Here is a 14656-nt window from a genome sequence, read left to right as displayed (position 1 = left end):
TCCCCCTCTCCTCAACTTGTCGAACAAACACCTAGCCATGAGTGTGAGCAACTGCGCAGTAGAGAGAGCTTTCATTGGAGCAGGCTGCAACAGAATCGTCAACAATGTTTCTTGGGGTGCTTCTAATCTTGTTGCTTTTGGTGCCAATAATGCCGTTGCCATTTTCTGCCCTCAGGTTACATTCATATAATTCTTTCTTGTTTGTTATTTGCAAATTCATGTACTTTGCAAATTTTGATTTCAATTTTTCTGGATGTGTTGCAGAAAGCCCTGATTTTGACTACACTTCCTGGTCACAAAGCTGCTGTTAACTGCACTTATTGGTTACCCACTTCAAAGTTTGCTTTTAGAGGTTTTTTTTGCTTTATCTTTTGTTTTTCTCATTTGGGTTTTTTGAATTTAATAATACTTTGAATTTTGAATATGATTTCTGTTTTGTGGGATTGTTTGATAGAGATGGTTTGTGTTCAAATGGGTATTTCCCCGGTGTTGAAATGATGGATGGCAGCGATGCCATGGCCGGCTTTATATTGCATTATCACTGTCTAAAGTTTAGTATTGATAATCAGGGACCTGAAAATACATTGTATAATTGTGCCACCTTTGTGAAAACCCTATTAAGTTTTAAATTTTAGTATAAATTGCTACAATATCATTTGAAATCGATGTTTTACTTTTGTTTCCATAGTATTGAACCACTTGTAATAATGAATGGCATAATAGGGGAACCAATTATGGTCTGATACCATTTTAAGAACTGTGATCACTTTTCCCGAACAAATTAAATAGTACATGTGACTAATTTACAAACATGAGGGGTACTTTTACGCTTTGTTTAGATAGCGAAGAAGGAAGGAAAGGAAGGGGAGGGGAAAAGGAGGAAGGGAAGGGAAAAGAAAGGGAGGGGGAGGTGAGCTCCATTTTCCCTCCAAATCTCTCCAATTTTGGAAGGATTATGCTTATTAAAGAGAGAGGGAAAATGGATCCCTCCCTCTCCTTTCCCTTCCTTCCCACAATCCTTTACTCCAAACAAAAGAGTTTTCCCCCTCCCTTTCTCTTCCTTTCTTTTCCTTCCATTTCCTTCTATCCAAACAAAGTGTTAGTTTCATACCCGCCTGAAGTTCATGGATCTCCTACACTAGATACCCTTGAAGGTCTTGATCAAGGCTAATAGCTATAGCTATTAGCTAGTGGGTATATTGTTGTTCTTATATGTTTGTCTATCAATGTTTTGTGTTGCAAGAAATCCTGGTTGTGTCCATGTCTACTGTCTAGGAAGATTGGGATTGTTAATAGTTAAATAAAGACTTCACTGGAAAGTTGTATGGAAATTGTTTTCAGTTTTTCACAGCTAATTTGCCAACAATTAGTGACTTTGTAGCAAGTAAGCAACTGATGTCTAAACGGCGGCGTTTGCTCCTTTTTAAAATAATATTAATGTTAAGTCAAGTAACTGAGTATCTGATTACCTCTTGGTTTTGAGCTTACCATGCCTATATTGACACAATCGCGGTTCTCTCCTGAATCTTAGCCTTCTCGACTTCTATCGTCTCTCCCTCCCCTTTTTTCTCCCAAATCGCGGTATATATGAGTTGCATGTGATTATCACTGCAGTCTTCAGTTGTAGTATAGTGTTATCCACTCAAATTATGAATCTTCTAGTAAGTGTTGTAATAGATTGGATACTAAGAACAATATATCAATTCTAGTATGTTAGCAAATGCGGTTTGATTCAAGGATGGCCTAAAATGAGAAATGAGTGACATGTTTCTGTATTGAAGGGCCATTTTTGCTCTACCAGTATTAAAATTCAAAGCTTTCAGCTGCTGATTCACCATTATTTTCTTTCTGAAACAGCTCAACAACTAGGGCAGCATTATTTGCTCTCTGGAGATGCTGACGGTACTATTATTTTGTGGGAAGTTTCTCTCGCAGATAAAAAGGTATTCCATATTGCTTTATTGACAAAGCAGCTATGTTTTATTGTTGGCTAGGGCTTAACCTTAGCTCTTTAGGGCTTGGGATCGAAATTATATTTAATGTCTTGACTGATTTCCTTGACATTGTTTTTACATATTGCTTCTGGCCACAGCAATTCCAACGATCTTACATTTCTTTTGATGTTTTCTGATACCAAATACAATTTCATGTTTTATTTAAGTCCTTTGACCTATCTCCCCCCCCCCCCCCCCCAACCCCCACCCCAAAAAAAGAGAAGCATTTCTGTCCATGTGTGTGAATATTTGTCAAACAGCTTCCCAGAAACTTATTGGTTTCCCCGACTTTATTTCCTTCAGGTTTCAAAGTATTATTTCAAACCCAATTTATAATGCTAGGATCAATATGATTTGTTAATCATTGTAGGGAAGTTTAATATCTGAAGTCATTTCTTCATGTATTCTGAATCTTAGTTCTATGTTTGTTTGAAAAAAGAAAACCAGAATGGTCTTGGCAATGTAATACTTATTATATAATTTTTTGGATTTTTTTTTTTATCATTCTGGAACTTGTGTGCTTCTTGTACCCTTATAATGGTCTAACCTGGTTAGCTCAAGAAATAATTGTGTTGGCATAAATTTGCTCAGTTGCTCTATATGTGTGGACTGCTTCATTAACTAAATGTAGGATTCTCTAATCTTTGACTGCAGTGGAGACAAGTATTGACTGTACCGCAACCTCATAAGAAAGGTGTCACATGCATCTCTGGAGTAATGTTTTCTTCAACAGAAGCAATTTTTGCTTCAACTTCTTCTGATGGTACAGTGAACATCTGGGAAATCATTCTTCCCGTAACTGCCCAAGGTTGGTGATATTTCTAACTACTTACCTGTCTTGTACATTTTTTTTCCATCTAGACCATGCAAAATATTTACCTTATTTCTGTCTGGTCCTTTTAGCAAAGCTCGGAGGACTACTCTTCCCTGCATATATATCCTTCAAAATTTTCTAATTTTGCTCTAGCCACGAGTAACATGCTTTTCCTTTCAATTCTAACATAAATTAATCTTAAGATGCACCATAATAGAGGAGAGGATGCTGAAATCCATAACACACTTCTTAAATCTTAATTCTAAATTAAGAATCTGTTTAAAAGATGTGGAGCATCTGTATAAGAAACAAAAGATGATGGTTGCCTCTTGTACAGCTCTGGATACACAACATATAAGTATCATATCACTTATTAGGGGGTCAATTTGATGGCTATCTTACATATACGCCTACCCAAAATACATTATCCTGGCAAAAGCATTACTTCCCTTTGGAATGCTAGACTTTTATATAATAGAGGCTATGAAAAAAAGCAGGATCTTAGTATCTTCCTTCAGTTTTTTCTTGAATGAGAAAGATCGGTGATTATTGAATAATATATGATATATAGAACAATTGATAAAATCAATTGAATATGCTGCTATACTTATGTACTTTGTATTAAATAAGCTATGTGTTAAACTAATTTACCCCATTCCACTCCCTGGCAATTTTTTTTAGTCAGCTTTTGAGATTAGTAGCACTAGATCTTGTTAGAAGTTGTTGAATAAGATCCATAGATATGGTTTTTGAAGTGCTGTGTTACAATGCAGCAAAATGTTATTCCCTTCTATGATCAATTGACCAGAAGTGTCTTATTATTCTTCTAAAGAAGAGAATAAACATTTTTTAATTGATAGACAAAAGGCAATGCTTTTAATTAGACTACATACTTGGATCTAACCTTGACGAGTTATAAACATGTTAAAAACAACCGTATGTCAAACAATGAAGAAAGGATGGGTGGATATAATTGTATTCTTAGATAAATTTGATGTTTACTAGTTGAGTTTGGGCTTGATTATAGGAAGATTAGTAAGAGAGTGATAAAAGCTCTACTTTCCTTTGAAATAATTTTTTTCTTCTTCAAATTTTACCAACTTGACAAAAGTCAGAATCATTTTACTTTTGATATGAGAAAAAGTTACAAATTAATCCAATTCCTTATATGAATAGCCAAAACACAAGTTACAAATTAAGCCAATTCCTTTGAATCTTCCCAATTGAAAAATCCTTGAAAGCTCCTACCGTTGCCCACATAAATGCTATCAAATTTACTTCATCCCATCATAAACAACATGTGACGAGAGCTCTAGTAAATACAAGGCCTCTTCGTTCCTACCATATACTCTCAAGATTTCCATCACTGCAATTTTCTACAGTATCTTCTCCTCCTTAGACTTCTGAAACCCCATATTCTGAATTCGCAACCATATTATACTATTCCAAGGATAATCCTAAGACTCATCATGTCAGTAAAAGATTCTTTATATCTCTTCCATAGATAAGAAGCCACCTTACACAGAAGGAGATGAGAAGAGTTTATATATGAGTAACTAAATTGTAAAGAAATATATATTTAAAGGAAGTATGGAATCCTATGCCTCAGGATTTTTCTTTTTGGAAACTTAATTAGAGAGTTGGTGGTATCTTTCTAGTAAATTCATGATTCATTATTCTCTTTGAGCTTGCATCGTCTCCAAGCAAAACTTGTTTTTGTGCCTTCTTTATTTGTGGGATAATCCATTGAAATTGGTAACTTATGCTATGCTCTCTTAATTTCCCCTATTTCTCCTCTCTTTGAAAATCTGTTTTAGGTTATTCTATTTATCTGTCAGTATATGTATTGATTTTTTGGTTATCTATTATCCCATGTCTCTTTCCACTCTCTCTGACCCCCTTCTAGGGAACTTAAAAAGAGTTGTATGTATTATATTCAAGAGATGGTTTTTGTTCCTTCATAAAGGGGGAAAAAAACTTTTTACATGATTTAGAGTTCTCACTTAATAAATTTTATTGCAACTGAAATCCTCAATTTGCTGGAATTAAGAGCAATTTCAAATATTGTTGTCAATCTAGTGAAATCTTGTGGTTTTTAAAGTTCCTTTAAGTCTTGTTTGGGAATTATTATATCAGTTCAAATGATGGAATTGTTCCAAATAGCTTGTTTGAAAATTATTAGAATTTGCATTTGATTTTGACTCAAACCCTAGACTTTGAATGTTTAATTCAGTTTACCGAATTTCAAATCCAATATCAATTGATGGCATTTCAAATCCTTTAAACCATTCTCTCTTCCCTTTTTTGTTGTTCCCAGTTATAAAGCCCTAATTTTTACCATGGCTGACTTTCTCTCTCCTATCCACCTTCTGGACGCCCTCTACCATTGTCTCATCAACAGCCTTTGTGGATGCTGCCGTCATGTCAACCACCTTTATGCCACCACTTTCACCTTTGTGAAACGAAACACCTCCATAACTATCTCCTCTGTTGCTGCAGATCCACCACCATCGCCTTCTGCTGCAAGACTAGACATTCATTTCATCAGTGGCAATGTACTATGAATTTTGGTCTTGAAATTTAAAAAACCTATATCCGAATAATAATCAAAATATACAAAAGGAGAAATAAAAACATGCAGAATCTGGTTGATTTGAGCCGATTTCTGACCTATTTGGGTCAGCAATTTGGGGATTTTGGAAGAACAATTGAGGAGAGAGACTGAGAGGGGGAAGTAATGTAAGAGAAGAGAGAGGAAAAGAGAGATTGGTCTGTAGAAGTGAAGATGGTGCATGACAATTTAATATGAGACTATAAGTTGTTGCTGCTGAATACTGTTGTATTCTAGGTAAACTTTCCCAAACAAATAATTTGGCATTGAATATCTGTATTTGAAATTACAGATTTAAAAATCCAGAATTGAAATCAAATGCTTATATCCAAACACTACCTAAATTCTAAACATGTGATTTATGAATTTTTTCTCTTAAGCTGTCCATATACATATACTAGACATTAAGGCATTAAGCTCTAACAGTGGGGGGGGGGGGGGGGGGACTTAGGACTTGTAGTTGTATACTCCTTATTCTACCCGACCCATGTCTACCTATCTATTTGAGAATCTTTGGGGTTTCATCTCCCAAATATTTCATTTGTTCTACAGATTATTATGTTTTTATTTAGTTTTTGACATCCTGTGGGGAGGTTTTCAAGAAGACCCAAATTCAATTGCATCCTAATATGTGCATGGTATCTGTAGTGTTTGCTTATTATACCGCTGCTTCATCTGGCTGTTTGTGCTTTATAATTAATAATACTTCTGTCTTAAGTGGTCTTGCTTTAAGTGCTTTATTGAGAAATCATAAGTGCTTTATTTTTTTTTTTGGATTGTGTTCGAACCATTCTCTTTATGGTGCAGGTGTCTTGTGTGCATGCAACCTGAAGTGATTGGTGTCATTGTTCTGATTTTTTTCAGGTGACTGTTTGGTCTCATTGATCTGATTATTTTCAGGGGACTGCAAATTGTCGCATCTTGAATCTCTTTTTGTTGGTTCAAAAACAATGGTAACACTTGCATTAGCGGAATTACCTGATAATACAGGACATGTTGTCCTAGCCATGGGAGGTTTAGATAATAAAATTCATCTGTATTGTGGAGAGAGGACAGGAAAGGTATGGATTTGTATGGACGAGTTCTCGTTGCTTTCTTTCTTTTTCGCTTTATTCTTTGAACGTTATTCGAGGCAAGTCTTGTTGCTCATCTGGACTTCAGTTTTCTTAGTTTGCTTATCATTGGTTGATTACAGTTTGTTCCTGCTTGTGAACTGAAAGGGCATTCAGATTGGATTAGAAGTTTGGATTTCTCCTTGCCTATAGGGAAAAATGGGGCAGGAGAGACTTTATTACTTGTAAGCTCATCACAGGATAAATCTATACGCATATGGAAAATGGTCATACGTGAAACCTCAGATGACCCTGAAAGGAAAGGTGTTATAGGCTTAGCGTCATACATTGAGGGTCCTCTTTTTGTTTATGGCTTAGCCACCTATCAAATATCACTGGAGTCCCTCCTTATTGGACATGAAGACTGGGTTTATTCCGTTCAGTGGCAACCGCCTATTACATCCACAGAAGGAAGAGGATACCTACAACCCCAAAGTATATTATCTGCATCTATGGACAAGACAATGATGATCTGGAAACCCGAGAGCACTTCTGGCATCTGGATGAATGTTGTTACTGTTGGAGAGCTTAGCCACTGTGCTTTGGGATTTTATGGTGGGCACTGGGATCCAAATGGGGATGCCATTTTGGCACATGGATATGGTGGGTCTTTCCATCTCTGGAAAAATGTTGGTATTGATTCTGAGAATTGGCAGCCACAGAAGGTTCCTTCTGGACATTTTGCAGCTGTATCGGACATTGTATGGGCCAGATCTGGTAAATTCTTGTTGTCAGTAAGTCATGACCAGGTATGTTCTTTCTCCCAACAGAATCCTGTTTTTGTTTAGGTAAACTAGGATTTTCTTAGTTCCACTACATCCAAAGTTCCAAACCATGTCCTATGATAGGCCACACTAGAAGCTAATCTAGACATTAAGTACTATGAGAAATCTATTTACTCCCTCCGTTTTTTTTTTTAAAAGCTACACTTGCTATTTTCGTCCGTTTTTTTTATAAAAGCTACACTTCCTCTTTTGGAAATCCCTTACAATTTAATAATATATCTTTACGGCTTTATCCACTAATGTCCCCACTCTCTCTTACTTTTTCATTTTTCACTGCTCCAATGGTCCCCACTCCCTCTCACACCACTTTACTTTTCAATAAAATAATAACCTTATGTACCCCACTAACATCTTATTTTATTAAACCTCCTAAAACTCTGCTCAATCCCAACTCTAGCTTTAGAAAAAAACGGAGGGATTACCTTGTAATGCTTCTCATGTTTCTGGTGAAGTCATTGTGCGGTTTATGTAATAACAGTTTGACTCAATGAGATAAATTCAAGAGAAGAATTTGCTTAGATGAAGATTTGTTCTGCAGTAAGATAGGTGTACAAAGAGAATTGAGAAACTAGGGTGACATTTTATAGGATATCGGGTGACATTTATGATTGACCTTTATGCTGGGTTGATCTTCAAAGAGACATTGGATGGCTTGCCATGTCATTCTATATACCTACCTTATTTTAATTTGTTTTTGATAAAAGGTTAATTATGTAGAGTTATAGTGTCATAAGTTTTACTGAAGAATCATTGTGTGTGGATTCCCACAAATGGTCACTAAGATGTGATAAATGTATAATTTGGCCCTTGAACCATTTATTTCATTGATTCAGTGTGCACTTGTAGTCCATAAATTGTTCTCTTTTAAGCAAGTCATTCCTATCCATCCACTATATGATTGGTTGTAGCATTTTCTGTTGAATTGGATATCTTGGGTCAGATGTATCTGAAAAAAAAGTCGGCTTCAAATTATACAATTTTTCTGTAAATCTATGTTGACCTGTTGACTATCACAAAGCAGTTTCATAAACATTTCTGAAATTTCATTGTGCATATATCTGCATGTGTTGGCGGTGATGAGCCAGAAGGGAGTGACAATCTGCTGTTCTATTGCCGTGAGGCAAGGTCAGAAGAGAGCTCCCTCTCTCAACACCCCCCTAAGTATCTCTCTGTGTTGGCTCCCTATACTCACTGCCTAACTGCCTTAACATTGTTTCACTTTTTTTTTCCCTAGAAGAAAAAGGGATTCTGTGTAGGGTTGGGATGAGTGAACCCCAAGTTTAGGAAAGAGGGTGAGAGAGTTATTTCAGGCCATTCCTGCTCTAAATGAAAAAACAACAGGCCCTGATCTGAGTTTAAAGTGTTAAATTGAAAGAACACAGTAATATTAAAAACTCCAATCCTATAGGAGAGAAACATTTGGCCACTTGAGCTCTGAAAATTTCTGACCCTAGTCTGAATTTGTCGTGCCTTATTACTTTTAAAAAACCAATACTGTTACAGAAAGATTTAATGTAGTAAAAGTCAAAGTAATACCCAATTAAACATCAAAAGTAGAAAAAAATTAATACAGCCTAGACATTTAAAGAAAAATTGGGGACAGAAAGGTTAATAAAACTTAAAAATTCCAGTGATTCTGGTCTATCATTTTCTACATAATTATCTCATTATCGACTCAAAGTGAATTGAATGAAAGCTGTAAATGCTTCCTATTCCTTAGTCTTGAATATTAGTTAATATGGTTATAATAGTTCTGGTTGTTTCATTGCAGCCCCACTATTGAAATTAGAGATAGTGAGTAGGGAGGGAGGCATAATTGAGATTTGAAAGGGAGGGGGAAATAGAGAGTAGTGCTTTGCCTGGAATTTCTCAGATATTATTGGAGGAAACTATTAGGATCAGGGAATGTATGTTGAACTTGCTATTTTTGACTAACTCTTCATTAATGATTAATGTAGCAGTTTGATAAGTCATTTGATCCTGTTAATTTTATACTTTAAACTCTTTCCACCGTCCACCATTCTCTTTAGTTTCTCTTCTCAACTTCTCATTGATCTCTTAATTTTACACGCATGTGCAATTCATCTCATTTCAGCTTTATTATTCCGTTCTGTTGTTGCTCTTATTGAATTGTCATGCTACTTTGGTTTTCATACAGTTCTTATCTCCTCATATTGATTGGTCCCACCTTAGATTGATGTTTTTTGTCTTCTTAGATGCAGACATTGTTTTTTGGTTGCTTTGACCTCCTTTAAAATAGATTTTGTTTGGAACTTGAATTTTGCAGACAACTCGAATCTTTGCTCCGTGGTTGAGCCATACAGGAGATAGGTGCTCTTGGCATGAAATTGCACGTCCACAAGTTCATGGTCATGATATTAATTGTGTGACGGCCATACAAGGGAAGGGAAACCACCGCTTTGTCAGTGGAGCTGATGAGAAAGTGGCCAGAGTGTTTGAAGCCCCTTTATCCTTTCTGAAGACATTGAATTGTGCTGTTTCACAGGAATCTGACGTCCCGGAAGACATTCAGCTGGATGTTCAAATTTTAGGGGCAAATATGTCTGCTCTTGGATTATCACAGAAACCTATATATGTTCATGGTGAGTCCTCACTCCTTTTTTTGTATGGAAGTTCTGTTTCTGTAACCATGTTGCATTTTAGACATGGGCATGTCCAGACAATAGAAAAATAAAAGCTCATGATGTGAAGAGCAAATAGTCACAGTTTTAGTTTGATTCGTGCAGCTGCGCAGGAAAGTACAGAGAGACCTGACAGTGAGGTGGTTGACACACTTGAAACTGTTCCTGAAGCAGTACCAGTTACATTAACTGAACCACCTATTGAAGAGCAACTTGCATGGCATACATTGTGGCCAGAGACACACAAGCTTTATGGTCATGGAAATGAGCTGTTTTCTCTATGTTGTGACCATGAGGGAAAGCTTGTTGCTTCCTCTTGCAAGGTATGGAACTTCGTCTATTAATTATGATTCTCAGGGCGTGTAATGTGCTGGACACTTGTTTTTTTATATCATTGATACTTTTATTAATTTTGTTAGTAATTTCATATACGTTGGATAGTTCGAAGTATGCAACATGGATATGTCAATTATATATTTAAGTTTCATATTTTTTTAACGTTTACCTGTTAATGATCACAGTATAACACCTAAGTATATAGTGTTAGCTATGGTACCATTCTGCCAGATATGCCTCGAGCATCATTACTTTATGACAAATCTGAGTGCAAGTTATATAGAAGTCACAAGTACTCTTTTTTTATTTTTTTTATTTTATTTTATTTTATTTTTTTTATTTTTTTTTTGGGGGGGGGGGGGGGTGTGGCGTGGCGTGTGTGTGTTGAGGGTGCAGCACTCCATCCTTCAGGAGTCCAGCCGATTTTGTTCAGCTATGTACTCATCTTCTTGAATTTGCTCTACGGGTCTTGGAAATTGATATAAATGATGAGCTCAACACTATTAGTTATTTTGGGTCATTATGGAAATGAACCCTGCTCAGTATTTGCACCACAACTTGCCAAGTTTCGATGTCTTTCTTTTTGGCTATGGCTTGTAGGAATGTTAATGATCTGTTGATTGAAGAAGAGTTGAGTGTTGAAATGATGAGACTTGGATTTAAGCTTTAATTTAGCTATGAGCCTGATTTAACCACTATGTTAGTATTAGTTTCTGGGCCCTTGCTGGCCAATCTCTACTTCCTAGGATCAGTTGAATCCTTCCCTTCTCGCATACTTCTGTGGGTCTTGCTGAATACATTGTTTGCAAGAAAGTGTTTTGTACCATGATTTTGCTTGATGGTTGAATTTTCAGCAATTTATCATACTTTTGTTTGTTTCTACATCTAGATTCCAATATGACACACAACAGTATAGATATGATTTTTGATGCTTCATGACTCTTCTCTTACAGCCATGCCATGCTAACATGTCATAAATTATGACCCTTATAATTATAGAAAATTGGAAATTGCATTTATAGTGGTTGATCCCTACAGCAAATTTCATGTCAGAACAGAACCCTTGAACCACTATTCACCTTGAAACCCACCAAGGACTTGATACATGCCACCCACTTGAAATGGATTTTCATATGCCTAGGCAACGAGTAGAAGAGATCATCTTGCTCTTCAATCCTACTATCCTAGGTTCTTGGCACCTCATATGACATCAGATGTCCTCCCACAAAGCATTAGATTCATTCACAAACCAGAAACCACTAGATTCACCTTGCTTTTAGAGCTTCATTCATCGATTAAAAAAGGAATGCTAAGACCAGCATGTCTGGGTCGACAAAAAATCTTCCCTCATGATCTATGGGAAATCTTTATCAGAATCATCTATTGCTCATGGGAACTTTCTTCAATTTTTCTAGCTTTGAAGCCCCACGGGCTAGGATAGTGAACATAACAGTGTAAATTGCCAAGCAGGAAATGGTACTTTAACCCCTCTCAACGATGGATTTAGTTTCTGTGCTGCAAGACTTGCTTGGAATCTCTTGATAATAGGATCCCAAACAGAAAGGCACATGAAAGGAGCAGCAAGAGGGAGGCCCAATGAGTTGAAGAATAAAACTCCCATCACTTAAACATTACAATCAGCATATTTTTCATATTTATATTTTTTTATTTGGAACCTCACCAAGTGGAATTAGCACATTCTTCTGAAGGCTGACCCATAAGCCTGACATCCAAAAAGCACAAGAGCACATATCAGATTACCAAAACACCAAATTATTTAATCCCTCTCTTGATGAGCACAAACCAGATTACCCAAATTATTTAGTACCTCTCTTGATGTCTCATTCCTTAGTCGTGCTGTTAATAAGCTTTGTGTATTGCTTTTATTTGCATTATTAGTAGGGTCAAAGGGAAAACAACCTGTTTCTTGCATCTAATTCTGTGTTCCACCTTTTTTTTTTTTTTTTTCACCCTTTAATTTTCAGTATTATGTTGAGACTGCTAATAATATACCGTGTGCTGAAGTCTTGATGTGGTATTAAATTGCAGGCCCAGACAACTTCAGTGGCAGAAATATGGCTATGGCAGGTTGGATCATGGAAAGCAGTTGGTAGGTTACAGTCTCATAGCTTGACTGTGACACAGATGGAATTCTCGCATGATGACAGTTTACTTCTGTCTGTCTCTAGGGATCGTCAGTTCTCCGTCTTCTCCATTGAAAGAAAAGGTAACTTGGACTAAATAAATTGTAGGTATTTTGATTGCAGACTAGTCAAATGTATACTGTCTTCTGTATTTTCACTCCAAAATAAGTGTGTTAAAAATTATGTACCATAGTAGTTATTGCATTGGTATTTAAATCTCACAAGTGATTTGCATTGATATTCTAGACTAAAAAGTAGTGTGTTAATAATGTCAAGTGGTTTATTATGGAATCAGAAAGCTTAGTCAAGTAAATAGGTAATAGTATGGTATGAAGCCATGGAGGGTGTATATACTTTGCCATTGTATGGATTTGTATCCAAGAAGCATGCTGTTGTCATGCTACCTTTCTGGGAAAGCTATGGAACCCTAAAGAGATTATTGAATGCCCTCTTCTCAATATTTGGAGAAGGTAAAAAACTTGCCTACAAGCTAAAACCATCTTGAACCTTTTCCATCACTGTGAAGTTGAGAAAAAATGCCATTGGTTTGCTTCTGGCACTGATGTTCTTCTTCTGATACCTCAAATATTTTGAGAAAGTTGGTTTTCTGATTAGTCCTTCAAAAGTCAATAGAAAACTAGTAATGTCTTCCTCACAGAATTTAATTTACTCCCCTTGGATGCGCTCTCTGCTTGATGATCCTAAAGTCTTTTTAGTTAAATTCAATTTCCATTTCTGTAATGTTGTACAGGTGTGGACGAAATCAGTTATGAGCTTTTATCAAGGCAAGAGGCTCACAAAAGGATTATATGGGCATGCTCTTGGAATCCTTTTGGCCATGAATTTGCAACTGGTTCAAGAGATAAGACTGTGAAGTTATGGTCAGTGGTGAACAAAAGTTCCGTCAAACACATATCAACTTTGCCACCATTCCCATGTAGTGTTACTGCCTTATCTTGGCTCGGTATTGATCGTCAAAATAATCATGGTCTACTAGCAGTTGGATTGGAAAACGGAACCATAGAACTCTGGGGTCTTTCTGCTAAGTTAGAAGATGGATGTATGTCAACTGTAGGATTTACAGTTAATGTTGTTGCGAAGTTTGATCCGCTCATGTGCCATGCATCAACTGTGCAGCGTTTAGCATGGAGAAACTCCGAGAAGGTAGAAGACTGGAAAAACAACCAGCTTGCTTCTTGTGGGGCTGATAATTGTGTACGTGTTTTCGAAGTGAATGTTAGTCATTGCTAGGAGGATTTGACTATGTGCTGAGAGGCTTGAAAATTTTGCTGTAGTTCATTCTGCTTATTGTTTAAGTACTTAGTCGTGCCCCTTGACTTGTACCCCTTTTTGGGCAGTAGGTAGGTTAAGTGGTGAATTAGTGTTAATGGAATCTACAAATGATATTTTCGTGACTTATAAAGTGATTGTGATTTATAAAGTGATCCTTAGGGGTGGCAATTCGGGTCAGCAGGTCGGGTTCGGGTCAGATTTCGGGTTATGCTTAGAAACAATAAAAAAAAATAGTGTAAACCTTAATATTATTACGTAATATGAAATTTTGGTTAAATCGGGTCGAATTTGGGCCAGGGTTATCGGGTTGGGTCAGGAATTGCCAGCACTAATGATCCTTGTTGATAATGATATTCATTCTTGAAAGCAAAAGCTCTTGCATGCATCAGGTGCAAAAAGATGATATAAATAGATTAATTTGAATAGAGAGACTTCGGCAAAGAAGGAAGAAAAAAAAAAATAATAATAAATAAATAAATAAATAATAATAATAATAATAATAATAATAATAATAATAATAAAATCAAGCTCCAATAATAAGGGATGTGGAGAAATTGATGTGTTTTCTACCAATTGATCTCAATGATAACTTGATTTAAAACCTAAACAATGCCATTGACAACAATATTGTAATACCCTAAAATTTTCTACTTTAAGTTTCGAGACGAAACTTGTTTTAAGGAGGGTAGATTGTAATACCTAAATATTTTATAAATTTATACGTATAAATTAAGTTATTTTAATTATTAAGTAACCTTCCTTATCTACGTAGTTTATTTTTGGAAAGTTTGAAACCTTATTTTATATCTTATAAAAGTCTTGTTTATAAACTATAAATATTTCTTATACCCTAATTATATTACGTTTGCCTCGGCTTACCCCAACCCTGTACTCTGCAAAAATTGAGTTTACTACTTTTGCCTTT

The 14656-nt window shown here is 36.1% G+C and overlaps 1 protein-coding gene across 1 annotated transcript; it reads left to right on the top strand.

Annotated features, from left to right (window-relative positions):
• On the top strand, positions 1-14007 carry LOC145563741 (elongator complex protein 2-like). The gene is made up of 10 exons (XM_081624170.1): positions 1-175; positions 265-352; positions 1858-1943; positions 2649-2802; positions 6320-6480; positions 6615-7280; positions 9604-9919; positions 10064-10281; positions 12344-12521; positions 13190-14007. Exons 1-10 carry the CDS (start codon positions 38-40, stop codon positions 13687-13689), a joined length of 2505 nt encoding a protein of 834 aa, XP_081480296.1. The 5' UTR covers positions 1-37; the 3' UTR covers positions 13690-14007.
• The last annotated feature ends 649 nt before the right edge of the window (positions 14008-14656 follow it).

The sequence above is a fragment of the Chenopodium album genome, chromosome 10 (genome assembly GCF_948465745.1).
Source record: "Chenopodium album chromosome 10, dcCheAlbu1.1, whole genome shotgun sequence".
Lineage (NCBI taxonomy): Eukaryota > Viridiplantae > Streptophyta > Magnoliopsida > Caryophyllales > Amaranthaceae > Chenopodium > Chenopodium album.
This window is presented reverse-complemented; position numbering and strand designations above follow the sequence as displayed.

Coding starts and splice junctions, on each gene's coding strand:
- LOC145563741 (XM_081624170.1), top strand. CDS start 38: ATGAGTGTGAGCAACTGCGCAGTAGAGAGAGCTTTCATTGGAGCAGGC. Junction 7,281..9,603: donor TGTCAGTAAGTCATGACCAG/GTATGTTCTTTC, acceptor TGAATTTTGCAG/ACAACTCGAATCTTTGCTCC. Junction 12,522..13,189: donor CTTCTCCATTGAAAGAAAAG/GTAACTTGGACT, acceptor AATGTTGTACAG/GTGTGGACGAAATCAGTTAT.